General features: G+C 43.5%; 3 protein-coding genes across 4 annotated transcripts; 2 read left to right on the top strand and 1 right to left on the bottom strand.

Moving 5' to 3' along the window:
* The first annotated feature begins 1,129 nt into the window (after nt 1–1,129).
* On the top strand, nt 1,130–4,360 carry LOC140305151 (sodium/mannose cotransporter SLC5A10-like). Its single transcript, XM_072383910.1, has 8 exons — nt 1,130–1,237; nt 1,338–1,409; nt 2,368–2,472; nt 2,962–3,021; nt 3,388–3,492; nt 3,582–3,687; nt 3,923–4,003; nt 4,113–4,360. The coding sequence occupies exons 1-8, from the start codon at nt 1,130–1,132 to the stop codon at nt 4,358–4,360; spliced, it is 885 nt and encodes a 294-aa protein (XP_072240011.1).
* A 976-nt stretch (nt 4,361–5,336) lies between these two features.
* fam83gb (family with sequence similarity 83 member Gb) lies at nt 5,337–16,652 on the bottom strand. Of its 2 annotated transcripts, none has more exons than XM_072384769.1 (5): nt 15,341–16,651; nt 12,760–12,927; nt 11,810–11,934; nt 9,439–10,822; nt 5,337–6,369 (listed from the first exon to the last, which is right to left on the bottom strand). In XM_072384769.1, the coding sequence occupies exons 1-5, from the start codon at nt 15,830–15,832 to the stop codon at nt 5,998–6,000; spliced, it is 2,541 nt and encodes an 846-aa protein (XP_072240870.1). In that variant the 5' UTR covers nt 15,833–16,651; the 3' UTR covers nt 5,337–5,997. The 2 variants fall into 2 exon arrangements, with proteins under 2 accessions (XP_072240870.1, XP_072240871.1); XM_072384770.1 differs by lacking the exon at nt 5,337–6,369 and adding an exon at nt 8,636–8,836 and having other exon boundaries at nt 15,341–16,652.
* Nucleotides 16,023–24,974, top strand: LOC140305152 (sodium/mannose cotransporter SLC5A10-like). The gene is made up of 8 exons (XM_072383911.1): nt 16,023–16,067; nt 16,148–16,226; nt 17,756–17,863; nt 17,960–18,110; nt 18,287–18,455; nt 20,861–21,076; nt 23,479–23,572; nt 23,694–24,974. The coding sequence occupies exons 1-8, from the start codon at nt 16,023–16,025 to the stop codon at nt 23,885–23,887; spliced, it is 1,056 nt and encodes a 351-aa protein (XP_072240012.1). The 3' UTR covers nt 23,888–24,974.
* The last annotated feature ends 153 nt before the right edge of the window (nt 24,975–25,127 follow it).

Consider the following 25,127-nt stretch of genomic DNA (forward strand, 5'->3'; position numbering starts at 1 on the left):
AAGTATCGGTAATATGAGTTGATATATGTATATATAATATATATATATGATATATATATAAGTAATATGATTGAAAATGGCATTTTAACACTGTTCAATATATCAGATACATTTAGCCATGAGCAGAATATCTATAGCATGTTCAGAAATAATCCTTAAATATCCCAATTTGACAAAACAGTTTCCCCTTTGACGCACCTTCTCCATTCACCTATCTTTTCTTATGTACCAGCAAATTTACCAGAAAGATAGTCAAATAAACACAAACAACCACACAAGCATTACCAAACCATCAAAAGCCAACTAAATGAATAACAACCACCTCACAAAGTACTCTTATACTTGTTGATAGGCACCCATTTGATTTATTTCTGGTAATATTCTTGAAATAATCCTCCCGCTCTTGTAAATGCACACTTAATGCTGGCTCAACTTTCTTCCAGATTTGACTAATAACACCTTTGCGTGCAATGCGGCCCAACAATCTTAAGAGTGACCCATCTATAGCGTACAGAGTCAAAAGAAACTACAAACCGCTCAGATAACTGTTCTCACAAACTTTCCCTCGCCCTATTAGCACATTAGAGGATGTTTGTGTGTTTAGACACTAATGATTATAAACTTGTCATCGCCAATGATTGACCATCCATGAGTGTGTGTGTGTGTGTCAGCGTGGACTCTGGCCTACACGAGCATCTGCTGTAGTCCAGCGCTCATCCACGCCGAGCACTCCATTATCCCCTAGCACTATGCGTGTGTGAGGGCTGCTGGTGCCACATTAAGGTGATGCGTTTAATCATCAATTCACCCAAGGAACTGCCCTCTTCAGGAGTACGGCCAACACTCCGTCTCAGGCTTTACAGCAACACAGAGGTCAGCTCGTAGCTCAGCCGAGAGGAGACTTCTACCAGAGGCTGGAGCGTGTGCTTGACTGTGTACGAGCGTGTCAGACGTGAGCGTGCGGATGTAGAAGCTCTCTCAGGGTGTTTGTAATTGTGGGAGTGTAAGTAAGTGGTCTGATCTATAACTCCACGGTCGTAAAAGTCCGATTCGGGAGGTGCAACACGAGAAGTGGGGGCTTTAGTCTATTCGTAACTGTGTTTTGAACACTTTGTTGTGAGCACTGAGGATGTCTAACTCCACCATCAACTTCTACGCCCTGTCGCAGTCCTTCAGCTTCTCTGACATTATTGTCATAGCAACATACTTCCTCCTCAACCTCGCAGTTGGCATTTGGGTAAGAGTCAGAGATGTAGCTATGTGTGTGTGTCTGTGTGTGTTATTTTCTGCTTATTCAGGTTGTTTGCATGCTCACGAGTAACTGTTTTCTCTGTCAGTCATCATGCAGGGTGAGCAGGAACACTCTGAGTGGATATTTCTTGGCTGGGCGGGACATGGCTTGGTGGCCGGTGAGTCTGTCTCTCATGACCTGATCTGATCTGAGAGGCTTTGAATTTTTGACAGCATGATGTGTACTCAAACCAGTAACTTGATTTAAGAGTTCACAACTTTGGCAGTCAAGCTCATACACAGGTAGTGACTCGTTTGTTCCTTCTAATTTTGTTTCAGGGATTAAAAAAAAACAGTAAATACTTGTTCTTGGTTCCTGATGGCGGTTTAGGTAACTAGACAATTAAAGGCAAAGCATTTTTATCACAATCCTGCTTTTAAAGTTGGGACACAAGAAATTCAAACACTCTATTCAATTTAAGATCTTTCCGTGCAAGCAACAAGGTTCCAAAATGTTTGGACAACCAGTAAAGTCAGTAAATGGATTCTGTGAGGAAAAAAAAGCAGATCACACTTTGAAGACTGAGTCTTTCAAAAGTAGAGGTTGGGAGAAGTTTACCACTCCGTGAAAGTCTGTGGCACGAACAACATCTCTAAATGTGAAACAAGTGAAAAAAACTTAATAGTTTAGGTTATATTATTCAGATAGTCTGGAGAAATCTCTGCAGAAGGAGAGGTGGATTGGCTATGATCTTCAAGACTTCAGTCAGCACAATGTTGAATGCGCACAAAATGGCTGCATGGACTCAGGAACATGTCTGAAAACCAGCCTTCACAGGACACCTGCTTAATTAAAGCAGGCAGAAGATTACGGCACCTGGTCCCATCAGTTCATAAACACTTTATGACGAGTTGCTATTATCAAAAGAGGAGCGTTTGTACATAGATATGTGGATGTGTGTTGTGCTTTTTTTATTCATTATTGTGAACAGCAGCTCTTTTTACACAGCATCTCATTTTTAAACAGGCGGTCTGCTTAAGAAACGTCCCAGCTGCGACAGTGTTTTCACATTGTTTTATTCACGCTTTCATCTGAGTTAAAGATCTGAAGTTTTCTTCAATCACTGGTGTGAACAGATTGGATCATCCCTCTTTGCCAGTTCAGAGGGCTCGGGTCTGTTTATTGGTCTGGCTGGGACTGGAGCTACCGGCGGCATCGCTGTTGCCGGTTTTGAATGGAGTGTGAGTACAAAACACGTGCACGCATCCACTCAACAGACTATCATCGGCCTATCATAAAGTGACTAGAGACATAGACGTCAGAATGAAGCAGATCCAGTCAGCTAATCCAGCTACAAGTTGTTTATTTTGAGGCGTGCTGCTTGGACAAAAGCAAACATAAACCATGATTAATCTCACTTTTGTATCTGGAAACAAAAGCTCCGATTCTATAAATGCTTTTCTTTCTGTCTTTGTTCAGCATGTCTAGACCTTGAGCGATTAAATTCTTTTCAGCTTGAGTTAACTTCTGTCAACAGCCATAACCGGCAGCGTTCAGCAGGGGGCAGCAACACAGCACCACCCAGATGTGTGGACACGTCTATCTTTAGCTGAATCTAAAGAGTTGACACTTTTATTGCAGTCTGACAGGAGATTTTTTTCCTCTTGAGTTAACTGTTGTGGACAAACTGCTCAAACCCTTCTGTTTTCTCTCTTCCTGCCCCACTTTAGGCCACCTATGTGTTGCTGGCGTTGGCCTGGGTATTTGTGCCTGTCTACATCTCCTCAGGGGTCAGTTCAAACACACACACACACACATATATAAATATATGGGTGTGTATCTTCTTGTTAAGGCTGGTTCTGCTGGTAAGAGTAGGTGTCATAAGACTTTTCCCCGAACAAGGATTCCTCACCTTGTAAATTCCCCAACAGGGTGTCACACTGCACCGCACTCACAGCTACTCACACACTATAGCATGAAAAAGCCTCCATGCTATAGTGCATCATTTCATTCAGAGCAAGGTGTGCGGACATTAAACTGCAGTCATTACGTAACAGTCGGCAGATCATACAGACCAGTGAAAAACACGCAGAGCTTCTTAAGTGCCGCCTCTGTTGTCTGGTTGTGGTTAAAAATGTCAAAGTGTGTGCGTTCAGATCGTCACAATGCCGGAGTATTTGGGACGTCGTTTTGGAGGAGAGAGGATCCGAACCTACTTGGCCGTTCTGTCACTGCTGCTGTCGGTCTTCACAAAGATATCGGTACAAGAGTGCAGAGAAATCCGCATCAAACTCCATGTAGATATAAATACCGCTGCGTGATTAAAGATGTGTTGTGTTTGTCTCACCAGACTGACCTGTACTCTGGAGCCCTGTTTGTTCAGGTGTGTCTGGGATGGAACCTCTACCTGTCCACTGTCCTCATGCTGGTGGTCACTGCCCTCTACACCATTGCAGGTAGCCACAAGCGAGCACACAAGCATAGCATTACATCCGTCGTTTGCCCCAACACTTTGCAGTTAGACAGAAGTAATTCAATCTTTTTGTTTGTTTTCTCGTGTGAATTTGCTGCCTCGTGTATTGAGGATATAAAGCAAACATATCAAAGACGTCTTTTCCCACCGTTTCCTTAATAGTTCAGACAATAAAAAACCATTTTGAATAACTGATCATGAACATCCCTTTCTTTCAGGTGGTCTCGCGGCTGTTATCTACACAGACACTTTACAGACATTTATCATGATTATTGGAGCAATCATCCTAACGATTACTGGTATGTACAAATTCCACCATTTCACAACACAAGCTACCGTACGCTTGCAAATGTGATTATTAGTCATCTGTTTTTAAATGATTGCATGACTGGAAATATGTGTCTCAAGCTTTCAACGAGATTGGCGGCTATGGCAGCCTGGAGCGTATATACAGTGTAGCAGTGCCAAGCAAGATCATCCCCAACAGCACCTGTCACCTGCCACGACCCGACGCCATGCACCTGTTCAGAGACGCCGTCACCGGAGACCTGCCCTGGCCCGGCATGACCCTGGGCCTTCTCATACTGGCCACCTGGTACTGGTGCACTGACCAGGTACACCTTAAGCAAACACAGTTAACGGAGGATTGTGACTAGAATGTGTCCAAAAAAGGGGTCCGAATTCTTTCTTTAGCAACTGTACACAAACGAAGCAGAAAACACCAGAGCTTTACAATCCGGTTCAATTTTCAAATCACTTCCGTTTGATTTTTTTCTTTCTTTTGCCTTTTATTGGGTCACACAACTTATTTTCTGATGTAAGAAAAGAAAAAACAGATGCCAGGTGAAGTGTAAGTACAGCACGGTTACTGATGAGACAGGAATTGAATGAAGTCATTTAGAGGGTAGACTTTTTAAACCACTCGCCCTGCTTCACTTACATTTTCTCAAGGCTGCATCCACAAAGCAAGAGAAAAACGGTCCATCCTGTTGCTCTGAATGACACCACACCCACACTCTACCTGAAGGAATTCCCCTCCTTAAGGTCTGCCTGAGGCAAGCCTCCCTTCTTTTAAAAAGGGCCACGCAGGTCGAGGCATCTAGGTTAGGCACCCAAGACTTAAGAAGCCGTCTCCTCATATTTCAGAGACAGCACCTGGCCCGATCAGTATTTCTTCTCTCACCTGAGACTGAGAGGAGAGGTGATGTGTTGGCCTTGTGAAGACGTGCAGATGGGTACACGTAAACTTGTAAATGTCCAAAAGCACGCCCCGCTAGAGCAGCCACACCATGGCCGTCTCTCTCCTCAGCGTCAAGCACGCTTCAGTAGGTGCTTCCATGTAAGACGTGGGAGTCTCCTGAGAATCTGTCCAGGACACGTTAACCTGAGCATTACCACCACAACCCAGGCTTCAAAACCCCGTTAGAAACCAAAAAGCTACAGTTATATTTCTTTGCTGTCCTAAAAATGCTTCACCCTACTCATACATAACCATTAGAGTGGGTTATCTCCAGATCAGACGTCTGGCTTGAGTCTGGATTGTAGGCTTGAGTTATGCTCTGTCGCTGTCAGTATGATAAACTTTCTTAAACAATCCTGCAGACCGATTATCGTAGGCAACAACAGAGCCGGTTCATTAACAGCCTGTCTTTTTATTTAAAACATTCAGTTTTGGTCCCGAGACAGTGCCAAACATTTGCATGTTTCTACATCTGTACAGGTAATCATTAAACTTCAGACAAATACAAAAGAAACCTCTCACCACCTGTAACCAATCCCAGTACTGTCAGCAGCGAGGCCTGATTTTGTATCTTCATTAGGAAGATACGATATTATCTCACATGTATCAGAGTCGTCGCATCTGTGCATGTTGAACATGGACAAACATTACAGTGTAAAGAGGAAAAGCAGCTGAGGTCATTTAGAAATATCTCATCTGAATATAGATTACCAGACCGAAGTGTCTGAGTTGACAGAGAAGAATATCAAAAGTTACCAAATATTGTACCACTTCTGTAAAGACCGATCAACCACAACACATCTCATCCTGTTAATACATGTTTGTGAACACAAATATCAACTGATATATCTCTATCAGAAGGAAGTCTTTCCACTGGCTCCTCAGCATGTGATGATAAAATCCAGTATCATGAATAGTTCTTTCAGTACTACTGTGCTGCAGGGTTTCAAATCAGACCAGAGACAGAAATGATTCCATACTGGAGTGTCACCACTTTTTCGAGCAGGAAGTCAGCCAACGAACGCTCTTATGTACCTGTGCCGGCCCACAGTTCTACCTGGCAGCCTTGTTGTTCTGAGAAACCTTCTTCGGAGACGCTCCTCCTCGTGCTCTCAAGTTTCTGAAGTTGCTGAATTTTGAGAGAGACGCTCCGAACAAGCCTGATGAGTCGGCTGACGCCTGGGCTGGCGCGTTGTCCATCTTCCTGGAGCCTGGGCTGTGTCGCCGTGGTGACCGGCCAGAGCGGTTCTCTACCCGCAGGTGGGCCGAGTTGGGCTGCGACATTTGACCCTGCCAGTAACGGTGTCCTCCTATCACGAGGCCGGCTGCGGGAGTGGGGCGATGAAAGCTTCCTGGTTTGGCAATGATTACTTTGGGTCCTTTCAGTCTCCCATCGCGAGCCGGAGACCTTGAGGTCTGAAACAGCTGCACAGACAGAGGAAATGGAGAGAAATGAGTGAGGCGTCCACAATCAGTTTCATAACTGGAATACCTCAGGGATCAACGTTCGGTGCTTTAATGTTCATTCCCTATGTGGTAAAGCGTTACAAAGGCATCGTATCCCTTCCTGATTCAAATTGTGCTTCAAATTCAAAACTTGTTATCTCAGAGCTTCTTTGGTTAAAAATCATTTTCATCATTTTCAGATTCTTCCATCAGTCGCCTCATGTAGGCTCCTTTTCTATACCTTTTTGCACAAATATCTGAGCTGGGTTTGCCCTATTTCTAGGGCATGAGAGAGCGTGTCACTGACAAAAGAAGTTAGCCTGAGGACATTTCTGTGAATGTTCATTACTTTCTGCTAATCTGACGTCACTGGTGGAAATGACCTGGAAGTTTTTAACTAGGCATTGAGCGGAGACCTTTAATCCAAAGCGAGATAAGCTTTAAGAAGCTTTAAGAAGGCATAAATACACGTGGGGAAGGGAGTCTGGATTGGTTGAACCCAGAAAGGTTATCACATTGCTTTCAACATGCCACAAGCTCCGACTGCTGCAGTGACGTGAACGAACGAACAGACACGTACGGTAGCTGTGGGTCTAAAGAGAAGGATTTTAAGGAGGACTCGCACAGACTACATTATTAACTGAAGAAAGAGCATCACTGGCTCCCTGGTTTCCCTCACTATTACTTGGTGCAGGACCTAAGTGTTTATCCATTAGTTTTTTCTCACTGTACATGAGCCAAAACGAATGGAAACATGCTTGCGACTGCCTCAGCAGCTTCACTTCTCACACACAAGACAGCGGAAAGCAGGAGAAAGCTTCCGCAGGTCGCCTTAAAGTTAAACATTGTCTCACACTGATAACAGCCAAGTGTTAGGTCAATAAACTTGAAGAAAAAGCCAGTTAGGGTCATTTACGATGCTGACTAATCGAAAAGTTTACACGTGTAAGAAAGTGAACTGGTTTTTTAAAAGTCTAATCAGATGTTTTATACCACCACTGTGCACCTTTATGACTTCATGTTAAATATCAGCCCTAAACTGCTGGTCTCTCGAGTCAGCCTCGTGGCTGAGTGCGACATGTGATAGACCTGCTGATGATTGTGCCGCCTTTGTCTTTGACAGATGGTGGAAATGTCTTTGTTCTGAAACTTTTACATTGACCAAAGATCGATGGCTCGTCCCCTGATTGTACCACTTTAGTTGAGGGCAAGCAAACGTATTTTTCTACAACGCATTCACACGTGGTGTTTGGAAAAGAAAAGCTAAAAAGCAGACATTCATGGTCTTCATTTGTTCTGCGTGAGCGAGCGAGTACTAGTCCCATATATCAGGTTGAAACCGTCTCACATACAAACACGAGTTGTTTGAAACGGGATCAACACCAGGTGAGGGCAGTTTAAGCACACAGACTGCACCTTCCTCCATACAAAAAAACCCATCCTGACCATAAAGACGGAGCTTATTGAAATGAATACATTCCTGGTTGGTGCTACATTAGCTGAAGGGACACTTACTGAGCTGTGATTGGCTGTTTCGCTGTAAAAGTTGACACTCTGGGAATTAAAAAATGTTGCACGGCAGCTAAATAGGTCAGTGGAGGGCTTGGTGTGTTTGCTTGTTTCATGTTTTATTCCCACTACTTTGCTGCTGACAATTAGTCAGCCGGAGCGAGTTTAAAACCTCCTGACCTGCGATTCGAATCTCTGGTTGAAAGCATAAAACATTTCAGCAGATCTGTGTACAACTGAGAGTCCAATAAAATAGTCCAATAAATAATCCAATAAACAGGCGCAGAGCTCATGTCGACACCAACACAATGCTCTCTTTGTCCTGACAACGACCCAAATTTCGAAATCCTTTAACTTAATAAGCAGATATCTTGCACACAAAACCTGTTGCTACTGGGATTTATTTCCCCCTCCAAGCATTTTGTTTCTTCTTATGTATAAAGTTTAAACTACTAAACGGTTTTTAAAACAATTCTTCATCATCAGTGTCAATCTAGCTAATCCGATCCAATGTTATCGACCACATAAAATGGTTAAATGTAAAGCTGCGATATAAATTGTTTAACTGCATTTTCAGGATATGTTACCGTCAGTCTATTTGAGACTTTCCTTAATTCTGAGGCGCCTCAGTCTCTCTTAAACGAGTCGATTTCCTTGAGCAGTAACACCTCCTTCATCGTCCGTCACGCTGCTCTCAATGTTGACCATTCAATATCTCGTTTCATCTTACGTTTTTTATTTAAATCTTGTGTTTGTTGACAGGAGCTTAAACAAATGTGTTTCTTTTGTCTGCGTGTCTGTACGTACAGGTTATTGTACAAAGGTCCCTTTCGGCTAAGAACATGAGTCATGTCAAAGGAGCGTCAATCTTCGCTGCCTATCTGAAGTTGCTGCCCTTCATCTTCATCGTCCTCCCTGGCATGATCAGCCGAGCTCTCTATCCAGGTGCGGGCGGAGAAGCGGGAGCACGCACGCACACACAAACACACACATGCACATTTAACTTAAGAAATAAGAAACAAGACATAGTTTAAGCAGGCAGCGGCTTGTCTTTGCTGCCAGTGATGAAACACACCTACTTGGACACAAACAGACATGCGTGTGAGTTTTGTTTCATATTATTCAGGAGCAACTCAATTTCTGGGAGTCGCTGTGCTTGTCGCTGCCAATGATGACTCCTTAACCATTAAAAAGTTCATGAGTTCTAACTGCAATTCAACGATCCAAAACAACCAAACAAAAAAAAGCTCCTAAACTTGTGAACATATTCGACAGAAAAACAACATCTTCACATATCTGAGAGGCTGGAAGGTGCAGTGTTGGAAGGGAGAATAACCTAAACCACCCAAACAAATATTTCCATGAACAACAAATGTGTTGTGAACCACAAACCACGAAAAAAAAACCACAGAAAAGAATTAAAACAGCTTGGTTGGTCGAGAAAACATCAATTGCTGGCCTTTTCCCCTTTATTTAACTTATTCTTCAAGCACTTTGGGATATTATAGCAGTATTTAGAGTAGTGTGCAGGGTGCTCACCTGTCCTATGTGCCTGTGTGGGGAGGCATGCCCCTGACCGCGCAGCTGCTGTGACTCACGGAGGAGAGAAGCACCGTCCTCTGATGGGCTGGGCTCCCGCAGGTCGAGCATGCTCTGAGAGAGGCGGGCCATCATGTTGAGCCCGTCTCCTTGGCGACTGCCTCGGCCTGAGCCGGCATGCCCTCCGTTGGGCAAAGGGTCACTCGACTCCAGCGGTGAACAGTCGTAAAACTCTTCCTCGGATGCCGTGGAAGCGCTCGAGGGGTCTTCAATGGCTGCTCGGTCACAAATGACCTTCGTGCTATCTTGGCTTCCGTCTTCATTACTTCCAGATTCTCCGTCATCGTCCTGTGATGTTAAGCGACTAGGACCTGGTGTCAGGTCCTTCTGGGTTGGCTCTTTGTCCAAACTTTCTGGTTGGTTCATTTTGATCAGAGTTACCTGCGCTTCGGCGGGCTGCTCTGACGGGGAGGGGTCTATGACTAGCTGCAGTGTGCGGGGTTTAGGAACAGGAGGTGTGGCAGTTTGTGTCTTTGGAGTTAGGCTTGTATTGTCTGTTGGCTGTGAATCAGCAGTAACTTGGATTTGTGATGTAGAATTGTGTGCATTTGGATTGTGTGTGTCCTGTGCTGGAGGCATGCTGGGCCGTTGGTGTGCTGTGGAATCAGTTTGGTCTTTATTCAGAGCTATGTTTGGTTTGAGCTCCTTGTTGGTTGGACTCGTGGGAGCAGAGTCCTTTGGGTTTGTATTCCCAGACAGATTTTCAGTTGTTTTTGCATCTTCTGCATCCTTACTTGAAGCAGGTTGCTCGGTCTGGGCTGGTAGAATCAGTGGTGAGCTGAAGCGTATAGCTTGACTAACCTCAAACCTTTCCGACCTCTGTAAGTGAACCTGATTGGCCCTCTTTTCATCCCTGATATTGATGAAGCCAATCACGTCGCTTGGTGGGTCTGGCTCTGGCCAGGTGGGCAGGTAGGGGATCAAGTATGCTTTCTCCAGATTGGCTAACCCAGGATGCAAGGGCGGCTCTTCAATTACCTCCTTCAAACGCCCTTTCATCACTTTCAGCCCAGCGGGAATCTGGGGGTTTGAGTTCTTGTTGCTGGAGTTTTGGTCAGAGGAGCTTGGACTTGTGTGGGTCCCCGAGGTAACAAGAGCATACTTGGGATTGATGAGCTTCCTTGCAACGGCTGCTGAGACAGGAACAGGTACGGCCTGAGGGAGCGGGTCGGGCACCGGTTCGTCGACCATGGGAACTTTATTGAGAGACACACCTCTGGACATGAGGTAGAGCTCACGAAACTGCACGTCGAAGGTCTCCATAGCCTGTCCCGTGATGACGGTGATGAGGTTACGGTCCAAGCGAGAGGAGGACCAGGTGAAACTGGAGCACCACAGAAGAAGAAACAGAAATTAACAGCTGTGACGTGTAATGTCCCATTTTATCTGATGTAGCTACCGCGACTCTTCCTTCAGATTCACATCTCCCACTAAGAAAACCCCCTGAATAGGATAGAGGAGTTTAATTATTACACCAGGTTTTTGATCCCTGAAGTCATGCATCACATTATGTTCTTTGACCACATTATTCCTGCTCCATGTTCCTCAACTTCCTGGTGGAGCCGGAGATACAGTCAATGAGAGTCAGCTGGAATACTGATCCACAGGCAGTTTCTGTGTTTGCCGAATTTGCAGAAATTAGCTTTATCTGATCACAGTTAGGCACGCTGCAGCAGGTGATCATTTGTAGGGGAAAACACCAGAAAGTCTAAACATTACACATTCCTGTCGTACTGTGTAATGTTTATGAGATTAAGACATTATGTTATTTCAAGTGATCTTAAGTGGGGATTTGAGAAAACACGAAACAGAATATGATAAATGAGGATGTCTTTGTTCCTTCACCTAATCGTCTGTGGTGTTCCCTGGTCAATGCCGTCAGTTATAACATATGTTTTATGCAAATAAAGGGAAATGGAACAGATATTTAAGGGCTTTGATAAATCCTTTAGTCAGTGACAGTTTGCAAGTGGTGCTGCAGGACTGCAAACTCCCGCTGAGGACAATATGTGTCCCTGTAGCTGTTAAATTCTCCTGTTTGCTCATCAGCTGGTTGCTAACTTTTTCTGTCAGCTCCATGTGCAAGCGGGTGATTTACAGGAGCAAAAAAAAGCTGCCTGCTGCAACAGAAAACCAAGCGAGCCTGGGTGAAAGCAAGCGAGGATGAGGCGAACCGAAGAGTTGGGTAAATGTTCTTTAGGAGATTGTCTCATGAGGGTTTGTTTATTTCTTTTTTGATAAGAGAAAATACAGGTTTGATGTGGCTTTAAACATATAAATACCCCAAGGCATAGGACAGTGTACTACTCACCTGTACGAACCAGAGATGGCTCTATCTCCATCTACCAAGAGGAACTTCTGGCTTAGAGATCCACGAACCTTATGTGCCGATCGTGTGTAGAACTCCACGCCTCCACAGTAGCGCACTCGCAAATTCTACACACATGCAAGCACGCAAGGTTAATGCTATGTAACCCTAGAGGTTTTGTAATTGATGGAAGACAGGATCTTAATGCACAAAGGGGTCATAAAGGCCACGAGAGAATGGAGAGACTGAATGGAATGAGTTTTCTTGTTTCTCAAGAGCATTAGCAACACCATAACCTGATGTGAAGTGACTGTGCAGGTTGGAACATGGACTCTAACTGTGTGTGTACATGCTTTGGTGACACACCCTGCAGTGTTTGTCTTCTGTGTGATAAGGGTGTGGCTCCAGGCTGAGCGTTAGTTCTATGTGAAATCTCACAGGAGAAGCGAAACATAGGAGTCATAAATGGTCACAGTAACATTAGAGATGAAAGATAAGAAAGAAGCTGAAAGTGAAGGGCGAGCTGACAGTTAATGCAGTGAGGAAGGAACATGTAAAACTGAAAGAGAATACTATTAGAAAAAAGCAAAGTCAGTGCGTGTTGCTTATCTAACTTCCCGAGGCACAAACAGGAATGTGATTAGTGTCTTTTTGGCTTCATATCCAAGTCAATTAGAAAGTTGCATTTGGAACAGTAAGTATTTATCGTTCATGCCTTGACTAGTTTAACTCAGAGGCAATTAATGACAAAGAAGTTTAAACAAAGGAGACCAATGGGATAATAAGAACAGAATGATATGGGATGGTCATGGGATAAGAATATCTTCTTTAAAATACTATAATTGTTTGTTACGTTTTTTAAAATAACTTATTTGTTATGATGATCTTATCAAGAGTGGCGATCTTCCCACCCAGCTTATCAAAACACCATCTGTCTGTGCCAGCAAACTCACCTTTAGGTGTCCACGGTGCATATCAGCTCGGCCACACATGGACAGAAAGCTGGGGACTGCAGCTATGTCAATGATTATGTAGACTGGAATTCTGCGTTTGTAGGACGCATCCAGCAGGTCTCGAAAGATATCCACGTCTGTGAACGCATCCATCACCACGGCGATCACCTGCACACACACACACACACGCAAGAAAAACATACACAGGAAACCACAGCGGGTTGTTAGTGTTTCCTGGTCTGAGGGTGGGTTCGATTTAGGCCGCTCTTATCAACAAGATTAAACCCATTAAATCCACAAAGGAAGCGGCCCACTTACGAGAACTGATTTGGAACAATAAATCAACACAAAATCTCCTCGCTGCCCAGAAACTCGATGTTCCTTTAAGAGACTGCCAGAGACAAAGAATGTTTTGCAGAGTGGTGATAAAATGTGACTCGGCAGTGTGTGTCCACAGCAGCACTAAAAGATGGGATGACACTGCTGTCCTGACGCAGCTTAAAGTTTTAAACCGCAGGTCTTAGCACAGAGAACAATGAACGGCTTGTAAATGGTGGAACATTTTCCAATCAACTTCACTGTGTGAATACAATGAAACACTGGCATGCCAACCTCAGCTTAAGTCAGAAAATCTAGAAGTGAAACCGTGCTGTGCCTCTCAAGCTGTAAAAAACGCGTTTCACTGTTTAAATACTAACTCGAATTACTTTAAATCTTGGCATCTGGTAGAAGAGTCTTTTTGAGGCCTTCATACTTAAGTCAAATGGCCTGGAAGTATCTGAGCTGGTTGTGTTCTGTAAATACTAAGGAACTGAGCTTCACTTATCATCACCTTTACTTTAAGAAACTCCGATCCATCGGTTTATGAAATGAAAGGAGATTATTCGGCCCAAAAAAATCTTTGCAGCAGCAACAGTCGAAACACTTGGTTACTTTCATCCAGTCAAACTGGGATTCATCTCGGTGGATATGAGGACGGGAGGGTAAGCATGTGACAGCCCGCTCTCTTTCACTTTGTGCCTATTTCTTTCCTTTTTGAATTACAAACTTTGCTTATTAAAAAGGTGATACGAATGTATTCGGTTAAAGCACCCACCCCCCACCCACCGTCACCACCTTCTGTCATTATGTTTTATAACAAGGTCAAGACAAAGTGCTCAGGAAGAGAGCATAAGATTGGATTTGTGTGACTTTTTCAACCATAGTCTCGATGTCTCTCATTTGTTTGGTGCAAGCCTATACCGGTGCACAAAGCTTGTGCCAGTGTTTTAATTTATAAGCTATAAAGGTGGTGTATTTGATGCTGGCTTGTAACACATTCAGTGACATCAGAGGCTTTTTTTTTTCCTTTCCCCCGGCATGTCAAGCTCATACTTGCCTCATTTTAACTGTGTTGTATGCGAGTGTAAAAGCTGCCCATGCAGGGAGGCAAAAGAGGTTTGTCAGACAAGAATGTGGCAAATAATGAAATCTATGTGGACCAAAACAAAATAGTTCTTGGCAAATTCAAATTAGAGACACTGGATTAAATTATCTGCAAAGAAGCACACCTTTGATTTGGCTGTCAGCAGTGTGAACACAGCCAAGAAAGTCCAACCTGTGATAATAGGTTTACCAATGCTGAGCAACACCTAACAAGTTAAGACATGTATGGTTGCAATAAACAATCATTTTCATTAAAAATTAATGTGTCGCGGCATGTCTACAGTATCAGACTCAATGGTGACATCGTTAGATGTCTTGAACTATAACAGGCCCAAACCCAAAAGAGAAACAGACAACCATCACATGACACAAACAACATCCTTATGGCGATATCTGAGTGGCTGGAATAAGCTTTGTTTCGTTCTAGTCCTTCTAAGGGCTAAAAGGTTAAAAGGCCTCAAACTAGAGTAATAAATAAATAAAGGCAGACGAGACAATTTCTAATTCATGCACTGAGGGTGATAATGCACTTAGTCTCACTGAGGGATCATTGTAGAGCGTTCAGATGAGAGTTTACTGTCCTGACAGCCCACAGATAGAAGCTGTTTCTCAGTCTATTCATTCTGCTTCGTAAGCTCGAACCAGTGGCTTTTAAAAAATAAATGATCAGTTGATATTTTAATATCTCGTGCATCCGCAAACGTTGCATTTGAAATTGAGGAACCATAAAAGTATTGAAACCAGGATGTGCACTGGCACATTCAGTGTTTCTGAAAACAAAACAAAGAAAAATCAGAACTTTAGCTTTTGTTGGGACACAGTGTTTGTTTTTGTGCTGACACACTGATAAAAGCATATTTCAAGTATTTACACTGAGCTCTTTTTGTATTGGACTCCATTACAGAAAAAATATTTTATTTGATGTATTTATTTATTTTTAAATACATAAATGGAAGAGCCACCTGACAAAGAGACAAAGTGACAAGAGACACCTGACAAATTAGAGGTATTATCTATATATATTAATAAATCAAAAAACGGGAGTAACAATTTCATGATTTAGCTCAGACGTGTTTGGGTAATATAGTTTTTTTTAAAGGGAAAATCTAGATCATTTTTACTTTACACCATGATCTTCATCTTCTTTACTACCTACCTTCTGTGCTGATGCAATGCTCTTGCGCACCACTTCCTTAATGTGTGTGTGTCCCTCAGAGGGAGGTTGAGTGTAGACAGTCACGCGCGTGACCCCTCTGTATGAGATGGATTCAGGCCACCCCAAGTCCAGTACCGCCACCGAGGCCTCAGACCGGTCTGGCCAGTACTCGAGCGACACCTCACCGTCTTCAGCTTCTTCCCCGGCCCCCGGAGTGATGTTCCCCGGGCCTGGTGTCTCTGGCTTCTGGTGATGCTCGAACCCGGGCCGATAGGCCTCCGCCGCGTGCACAATGCGCTCCAACTCCGGTTCCGAGAGGAACTCCCGGACGCCATTCTCTCGGAGGTAGTCCCTGAACGCGTCACTGCCCTCGGTGACAAGGACCTCGAGCGCCAGCCGTTGGTCCTCGCTATAGAAAAATTCTGGTTTATTTTCGCTGACGCGCCAGTTGACGTGGTGGTCGTCCAGACACTGGATCTGAGACAACGCCATGACCCCAATTTGAGCACTGGTCAATAAATGGTTAAGCACTGAAACCACCCTGACCCAGAATCAACTCGTTGGACAGGGTCAAGCCTCGAATACGTACGACATGTCATTCCGGTCCATACAATATCCTCGTGACCCGGGCTCCTGATGTAATAAACAGATCCGTGTAGTGGGAAATATTTTCTTAAGGGAAATGAACCGCTATCAGTTCCCCAACACAGGCTTCAGCTCAGGACAGGTCTCGGGTAACTCAATATCTCTCCCAGGTGTAGTTTGAACAAAGCTCGCCCGCCCAGCGCCACGCCTTTCACCTGACAGGGGCCGGATAGCCCCGGCGACGGCCCGGTTCAACTCCTCCAGCCTCAGGGCTCCGCAGACATGGAGGCAGGCAGACAAAGTAGAGTTGGATGAGTGAGCATGTGTGTCTGTCGATGAGTCAGTCCAAAGCGGAACACGTACGTTAGACAGAGACACAGGTTATTAATCCTCCTTTAAATGTGTTGAAACAGTAAGTGACTCAGTCTAACTGTTGCGCTGACAAATCACTTTTCTTCTTTTGGTCGGAGCGCTTTAGTCTCGACTGCAAATGTTCACAGATGTTCACGCAGCTGTTCAAGTCGTCAGCTTCACAAACGTGGCACGAACAAGTTTCGGCTGTCACCGAGTTTTTAGCTGTCTTCTAAACTTACGTAAAACCACACAAAGTTCACCGAGGTCCAGTGGACTGTGTTGTGTCGCTCCCCGCGAGCGTCTGACCCTTGAAATCGGCAACGGAAGCTCGGTTACCGGGGGCCGAAAGGCGGAGTGTCCGGTAGTCTGTTCGGAATGAAAAACCCCAAACCCCACCCTCTTTCCTGGACAGAGAGAGAGAGACAGACAGAGAGAAACCTTGTTTTTCCACCTCAAACCAGAAGCTTTAGGAAACTGGATGTTATAGCTCACATATTATGATCAGCGAACTCACATTCAGGGACTTCATTGTATCTGCTGTGATCATTAGGACTAAACTATGACTAAACTCCCATGTAGGGGCGCATAGCTTAACTTCAACTTCTCGAACAAAAGGAGACACAATAGAATTTTGTATTGTAGGCTATTTGTACTTTTTGCTGTTCAGTGTTATTGCTGGTTAATGATGCGTCACTGAAAGGTCTGCTGAACTTCCCAATGACAAAACATAATGAGAAACAACTAACTGTGGTTAATATATATTAAAGATGCTGCAAATGGATGTCCTCATTTTGAAAGTGGGTGTTGACCTTAACATTACTTTTCTAGGTCAGTCGGATATTTTGCAATAGCAGTGGGTGTAACAGATGTGTTGTGTTATTAATGATATTTTCTTTTGTATCTGACATGACAGTACAGATCAGGAAGGTATTCTTTTATCGGTGTAGTTGACTAAGAGATAACAGTTATTTTCCATCTTATTATTACAGTACAAGTAAATTTGATCATTTTCCAAATGAACTGCCAAATTTGAGTGAATACTTAATCGGATGCATCTGAAATAGTTAAAGGACACATCCGATTTGTAGAAAAGATTGATTAAAGATCAAATGAAAAGTTATATGGGTCATCTTATAAAACCGGTAACACTACTTAGTGCTGAAAAGAAAATCCAAATGAGCCACTTCCACGCTTGTAGTTATTTTGACAGTTTGCTTTGTGCAGCAACATAAAAAGGAATATTTGTCCTAAAGAAGCTGTAAATTCAGTAGATCCGCACTTGGTCCATCTCACTCAGACTTTAAAAGCCTCATCGGGTTCGGTTAAATGTCACAATGGTTTTTGCCCAAGTTCTTTCAAAACAGTCGTCAGCACACAACCAACCGTTCTTATCAGTTTGTTCAGTTTCTTTGAGTTTCTGGCTCTGATGCTGCTGCCCCAAAAGCAGATTTCTTCCATGTTTCGCTTTCCTTTCAGACTCTGTGGGATGTGTGGATCCAGAGGAGTGTGTCCGTGTGTGTGGGGCTGAGGTGGGATGCTCCAACATTGCCTTTCCGAAACTCGTCATTGAACTCATGCCAAGTGGTGAGAATACAGCTTTTACTTGCAATATTTCCATTTGAAAGTATCTGAAATGCTTTGAAATGTTCTTATTCACAAACATCTGTGTGTGGGTTTCAGGCTTGAGGGGACTCATGATAGCCGTGATGATGGCCGCTCTGATGTCTTCATTGACCTCCATCTTCAACAGCAGCTCCACACTCTTTACCATGGACATATGGAAGAAGCACCGCCCACAAGCCTCTGAGAGGGAGCTGCTATTGGTCGGCAGGTACAGTACAAAGCTGGTCAGAGAGCATCAGTCTTATTATGTCTTTATCAGGGTACCAGCGGACTACTTCACTCTGATCATGCTGTGGAGTATGAGCTCCAGGATCAGCCATGAAAAATGATGCTTTTGAGTAGAGAAAGGGAAAGAGATGCTGTTATCGTTCATGTTTGCTCCAGGATTGCGACTGTAATCTTGGTGGTGGTCAGCGTGGTGTGGATCCCCATCCTCCAGTCGGCCAACAGTGGGCAGCTGTACGTCTACATCCAGTCAGTGACGAGCTACCTCGCCCCACCCGTCACAGCCGTCTTCACTTTGGCAGTCTTCTGGAAGAGGACCAATGAGCAGGTACGACGTAACCACAAACATGCACACATAAGACGCGAAAGTTCTCCATGAATCCACGATGATTTCATCTGAAACATTTTGGGGGATTACTCCATGACCATTGTCCAAAGTTTCAGTTCCAATTCCACGTGGGAAGCTGGAATGAGTGAATATCTGACATTCACATTTGATGAATTACTAGCAATCATAAAAAAAATCTACCAATCACTAACTTGATCAGAAGACTGAAGTGTTGCTTTTAGCATGAATGTAAACAGGCTGATTTGATCGAGGACTCTATTCCGGACTGCAGAACATTCTGGAGTTTTTAGGGTTTTTTTGTCCTTCCTGCTGCAACTGTACCTTTTTATTAGCCTCCCATGAAATCCAGCTTCGTGCAGCTCTTTCTTTCCCTCACTGCTCTGAGTGGAGCTTTCAGTGAATGTGTGAAAAAACACTTCGGAGCCCGCTCTCCTGGCTCATTTTATTAAGTGTATTGTTTATCATTTCCCGTGTAGGAAGCAGCACGAGGGAACTTTCTTCTCAGCAGAAGGAGCAAAAAAAACTTTCACTCAACACGGTGTGAGACAAAGAAAAAGGCAGAGCTGGGTAAAATAAAACAATGCCAGATAACCATGGTGTCCTTACTTTTACTCTGTTTGAGTGAAAGTAAACACCAGTCTGCTGGATATTCTAGATCCAGTCCACTTTTAACCCAGTAAGTTGTGGGTGTGTCTGCTCTCCTCTGGCATGCTGTTTAACAGCTCAAATGAAGTTTTTCTCAGGTTTTTGAGCTTGAACAGGACTTTCCTCCTCAGTGCTTTTATTACTTTGTGTATACGAAAAAACAGGTCAGAGGACATCTCTCTCATCCGAAACCATTCTAGCCTCAACACCATTGTAAATGGTGAGATTGTTCTGCCAATCTGTTGATCGTGTCCCCTCAAGGTCCCCCAAAGATGTATCCTGATGACTTTGGTTATCATCTGGCTCCACCAGCAGGTTGACAGCCTTTCAAATCCCTTAAAAACTTATACATTCATGTTCTCCTCTGGATGAAAGGTGATTACTTCAGTGATTCTTCTTCCTGACAAAAAAATGAACAATGTTCACAGCTAAACATATACATTAAACGTACATTATAGCAACTTTATGCCCGGTAACCAAAAGCACAATAGAGTTGTCATCGTGACTGTCGTAGCAATCTGATGACAAGCAGTGAAAAGGAATGTCCTTGTAGAGTAGAATAACATTGTAAAGCCATCGCTTGTATGGATGGATCAATGTAGCTATCTCCACATTTTTTTCTGACAAGTGTCCCATATCAACCATCCATTTTTAGACCTATATCATGTGTACCGTGCAGCATGAGGGCTGGAGGGTATCCTAGCTGACTGCGTGAGAGCGAAGGGGCACAGCCTGGGCAAGCTGCCAGTTCAGAACAGGACAAACATCTTAAACAGTTACAGACAACCATGGACGCTTACGCTCACACATATGGGCCATCTTTGAATCCCTAATTAACCCATTACGCATGTCCTTTGGGATCAGTGAGGAAACAGGAGCACTCAGAGAAATTCCTCCATGTCTGACAGCTTTCATTTCTTCTCCACCTTTAACATTAATTCAGTCTGTCTCTTTTAGATCTATATGGCAAGAGTTGATAGGATGTTTGCAGGAAAAGTGTGAGCTTTTTATGTGTTGCGATAAACACAGTGAGCTTGTTCCAGTAAAAATCTGAACGGTGTTCACTCACAGGGTTAAAGGAGGCATGTTGCTGCACAGATTATGTCACATCTGAATAGTTAACGTTGAAGACCAGCAACAAACAGACTTGGTGGTGGGGGAACATGACGCGTGAGCAGCAAATATAACTCATAAAAGATGCAATCATACCTGTAAATACTATCACAAGTGCCCACGCCTGCTGTCACCAGTATGCTTTCTGAACTGATGATGTCATCACTGGAGTCCCATCACAAACCCTGATAATGTCGTCTGGCTACATGGGAAAGCAGAGCAAAATTAGACCGGAAAACAGTTGTCATCATAGGTGAACCACAGACAGACATGCCCCTTAATCTGTGAATAAAATAACTTCTATCCATCATCTGTCTAATGTTTGGTGAGACAGAATGATTGTTTTTCATGTGTTTGAAGTCAAACTGCACAGATCTCATTATTTCGCGGAAGGTGAAGCAGAAAGGGAAATGAAGAGCTATTTCTTGCGGTGCACCTTTGTCTACCCACAGTAAGTAAGAAGTGACAGGACGATGACAGATTTCCACGGTGGGGAAGTGTGAGTGCAACATTCCACAGGCTACAGTTGCTTCAGGAATTAGGCGGATGTTTCCAGAAAGACAAAGTTTTAGCATTTCCGTTCAAGAGCTGCGTATTGTAATCTGCATCTATTTGTGTGTTTTCAGGGTGCGTTCTGGGGCCTGATGGTGGGCTTGGTGGTGGGCGTGTGTAGGATGGTGCTGGAGTTTGCCTTCCCTCCCCCCAGATGTGGCGTTGTGGATTCAGCGCCTATGGTGTTACGTGGCGTGCATTACCTTCACTTTGCCATTCTGCTCTGTGGGCTCACCGCCATTGTGGTTACCGTAGTATCGCTGCTTACACCACCACCCAGCCAGGAACAGGTGGGCACACGTGGATATAGCTAATAGCAGGACCAGAAGGGAAGTAACTTTTTCTGTTCATATATCGATAATGTGATCAGTAATGTGATCTACTGAAGTAAATCAGAGCAATCTGAGGTAAAGGAACATTTGATAGAACAGTATCTGAAAGTGTATGTCCTATATAACATGTTTTAAGGGAATTAGGAAGATTTGTGTCATTCATACATTTCCTACAAATAGGATACAAACTACAACCTCCCACACTGTATAAAATTGTGCAAAAGTCTTGAGCCACCCCCTCTTTATAGCAGGCATTTAAGTAGCCGTGCTTTCTCACAATCTTTTAAAGTGGTCTTGAGCCAAAGCTCTCCAGATTTTCTGAAGATAAATGTGTTCTTTCCTTGTTTGTTAAGCTACTTAACACCGACCTATGGATCATTCAAGCACAAAAAGGCACCTAACTGAAGGGATGAGTCAGTGTTTTATCACAACCTGACAAGACTACTTAGTGAAGAACCTTCTTACGAGCTCCCTGTCACAAAAATGCATAATTTGCTCCCGTGTTTTTAGTTACACTTACGAAAAATGTCAAAAATGAAAAACACACATATGCACACACACACACAGACATATATATGTATATGTCTGTGTGTGTATGTATATGTGTCATTTTTGACACATATACATACATATATATATATACTATATATACGTATATATGTAAATATACAAATTGATGAAACAAATATACATGTGTGCGCGCACACGCGTGTGTGTGTGTTTGTGTAAGATATGGTAAGCCTCTGGAGACGCTGTTCAGCAGTGAAGTCGGAGTCAGTCGGAGCCTGCTGGTCGCCTGGTGCATTTTGTCCACCTCTGCCTGGTCACCATGTGACAGTTGATCATCGCCACTGAAGGCGGTGATAAAACTTCCACCAGGCAAATGGCTTCCAGCTCTGTGGCTCCAACTGACAGTGCAATGGCTTCCTGCAGAACACAGGGCCTCCGTCGGCCACCAAACACCACTCTCCTCCGGACGGGAACGGAGGGTCTCCGCAGGGCGTCAGCTGACTGACCCTGCGGCCGGGCGGTGGCGCTGCCAGCCTGTTGCCTTCAGTCAAACCCCCGCAGAATACGACGCACTATACCGAACGAACGCAAGACGCGAGACTGTTTCAACTAACCCGAATAAACCCTACACGGGGGGTTGAACGAAGGCAACACCTCGGCCGACACCGGAGACCAGGTCAATGAGACCCTTCATGTCTCCCATCGGTTGAGTGTGGATTTGTGAAAATCAGCGGTCCAGGGCCCCTATTATAAGCTCTGGGGATACCATTGTCACACGTCACTGTGATGTCACACAGAGGTAAACGGGCACTGAGGTGAGGTCAGAATGACGTCATCACTCAGTCTGACGCATCAAACAGCACAATTTGATTAATCAAATTAATTAATCTGTCTAGTACATAAATGAAAAACATTAGAGGTGTGTTTTAGTTAATCACAGTGAGGTGTAAATGCAAATGTTTTCACTCATATTTCATGCGTCAAATCTCTCTTAAAATACTCGCCATTATTTTGAGTATTTTCCTCGTCTCGTCCGTATTGGCTCTGAATTTATTCCAACGCGATTTCATCACCAGAGTTAAGAGACAAAATCCACACTTCATGTTCAAAGTAAAACTCGAATCTTCTGTAGTTTAACATGGTGGGAAAACCACAGAGTGACTAATCTGACAACAGCAACTAGAAGAGCTGAATGTTAAGCTGTTAATGTTCCGTAGACTTTGTCTCCCATCACATACGGCATTGTGTTACATAAGAAAACATCTCTAAAGAGTCAGTGAGAAAAGTAAAGTAGCATGAATCGGTCCATGCCAGACTGGTTTAATGTGTGACGTTTAATTTGCTTTAAGTAACTGTTCCATCTGGCCCATAAACCCAATGAAAGTGACACAACCTAAATCCGTCATTTACTAATTACTGCTGAAACTTAAATGCTTTTAAGAAGCTCCCTAAAAGCAAAAAATCAACAGCTGTCCTCCACCCCTGAAATGAATGATAGAAAAAAATATATAAGATTAGTGGAATACTGTTTTAATAGTTTTGAGAACTGTCTCTATTTTTGCAAAGTTGGATAGACAGATACTCCTATCATCTCTATAGTTTTACAGCTACCGATAAAAGCTGGTTAAGATTAGCAAATGGACAGAAATCAGATGAAAACGAGACCGGATTTTCCAAATATATTTGAAAAATCCTCCTCCCTGCACATCTAAAGCTTGTTTGTTAACACTTTCCATCTATTTGACAGTGTTTTAGGAATGCTGGTGAGCATAATTATCGAATAGAAATTAGATCTACTTGCAGGTCAGTGGATGAAACTTTGTTGCTTTTGTATTTTTTTCCTCTCCCAGGTGTCTAACCTGACCTGGTGGACAATAAGTAAGGAGCCACAAAGAGAAATTCCTCTGCAGAAAGTATCCTCTGTCAGCCACCGTAGCTCCCAGGGTGAGAGTCTGAGCATTCACTTTGAATTAAAGACAGCACTTGTATGTTAAGAAGCCATCCACACACAGAAGCTGCTGTAACTTCCTGTGTCCGCTGTCTCTGCGTTTGTGTGCTGATGCAGGTTCTGAGCCAACATGTCGGAGGACGTGTGGCCAGGGGGCGAGACTGTGCATCTCAGCAATGCGCTGCTCAGATGAAACTCCACCTCCCAGAGTTCCTAGCCTTCGAGAGAGTTTGTTCTGGTCCAGGTTCTGCGGTATCAATGCAATCCTGCTGGTCAGCATTAACATTTTTCTGTATGCATACTTTGCCTGAGAGACGGATCAGAGTCAACATCCTGCCGCGCCCTCCTGCTGAACTCTACTCACCCACAAAATGAACCACAAACTGATTTCTCCACTTTCAAGGAGGAGAAAGAAACAGATAGGTGCCCAGATTTCTACAGAATTCTCATTACATCATGGGTTTTTGCAATTTAAAGCTGGCAGATAAAACTTTGGGGGCGACAGAAGCCCACAGAGCACATATTTCCGATAAGGCTGCACAAACCTCTAAATTTTCTTCTGCATCATAATATAGTAGCAGGCAATAATGGGAAACACGTGCCAGTCAATTTCAGCCAAGTACAAATAATAACGATAATAACGTTTCTCTTTATAGCACCCTCTGACTTAAAGGGCTTTACAGACAAGATTAAAACCTACTGTGAAAATGGAAGGTTTGATAACTTTGGAGTAAAACAGCATTATGAATAAATCAATTAGATTGCCCCTGAATTCAAAGGATATGCATCTATTTTCTTCTTAAATTTGTCATGGGAGTTAACTGTTCTCATATCCGGGGAATTATGTTTCACAGTTTGGGGCTATAAAAACAGAGAGCAGCCTCACAGGCTCAAACTGCAAATTAAAAGGAAGTTGCTGATATAAAAGGCGTGGAGTCATGTATGGCCTTATAGATAAGGAGAAGGACTTAAAAATCAGGACTCAAACATTTGGTTAGCCGTTGTGGTGAAGGACGCGGTTGCATTTTTCCTTATCACTCCGCAGCGTCCAGGATTAACCAGCAAATTTCTGAAAGATCGCTTGAGAACCCGAAGAAAAAAAGACAGCTGCAGTTACCCAAACGGCTTCTGCATGTATCAGCTGGTCAGAGTTATGTTGTAAAAATGTTCAGATTTTCGACTGCTCAACATGTTTTAAAGCTCCGATCTTCACAGGCTGGCAAATTACAGGTTTTAATCGAAAAGTGTATTTACAGACTTCAGATATTTCTCAACACTTAAATCTTTTTACTCCTGTCCTAAATGTTTCATAAAGTTTCAAAGTGGATCTTGTAGATTGTAGCATGCTGACATAGATATGCAGTTCATTCCTGACCCCAATTTAAAGGTTAGAAATATGTAGTGCGATGGTATAGTAAAGAAATTTCTGTGGTTAATAATGTGTGTGACTCATATTTACTGTTGTTTCCAGGCTCAGTGTTTAGTGTTTGATGTTGCTTGTTCACATTTACAGAGATATAAATTAGAATTCACATTAGAATTCATGGTTTA

Source organism: Leuresthes tenuis, unplaced genomic scaffold, assembly GCF_036924035.1.
Source record: "Leuresthes tenuis unplaced genomic scaffold, fLeuTen1.0.hap1 SCAF_4, whole genome shotgun sequence".
Taxonomy (NCBI): domain Eukaryota; kingdom Metazoa; phylum Chordata; class Actinopteri; order Atheriniformes; family Atherinopsidae; genus Leuresthes; species Leuresthes tenuis.

Bases quoted from the DNA above. Each gene is read 5' to 3' on its own strand.
- LOC140305151 (XM_072383910.1), top strand. From the start codon at position 1,130: ATGTCTAACTCCACCATCAACTTCTACGCCCTGTCGCAGTCCTTCAGC. The intron at 3,022-3,387 runs GTCAGTTCAAAC...GTGTGCGTTCAG, and splicing joins CTGTCTACATCTCCTCAGGG to ATCGTCACAATGCCGGAGTA. The intron at 3,688-3,922 runs GTAGCCACAAGC...CCTTTCTTTCAG, and splicing joins TGCCCTCTACACCATTGCAG to GTGGTCTCGCGGCTGTTATC.
- fam83gb (XM_072384769.1), bottom strand. From the start codon at position 15,832: ATGGCGTTGTCTCAGATCCAGTGTCTGGACGACCACCACGTCAACTGG. The intron at 12,928-15,340 runs GTAGGTAGTAAA...GTGTGTGTGCAG, and splicing joins GCATTGCATCAGCACAGAAG to GTGATCGCCGTGGTGATGGA. The intron at 11,935-12,759 runs GTGAGTTTGCTG...GCATGTGTGTAG, and splicing joins TGCACCGTGGACACCTAAAG to AATTTGCGAGTGCGCTACTG.
- LOC140305152 (XM_072383911.1), top strand. From the start codon at position 16,023: ATGAACCGCTATCAGTTCCCCAACACAGGCTTCAGCTCAGGACAG. The intron at 16,068-16,147 runs GTCTCGGGTAAC...TTCACCTGACAG, and splicing joins CAGGCTTCAGCTCAGGACAG to GGGCCGGATAGCCCCGGCGA. The intron at 18,111-18,286 runs GTACAGTACAAA...TGTTTGCTCCAG, and splicing joins GAGCTGCTATTGGTCGGCAG to GATTGCGACTGTAATCTTGG.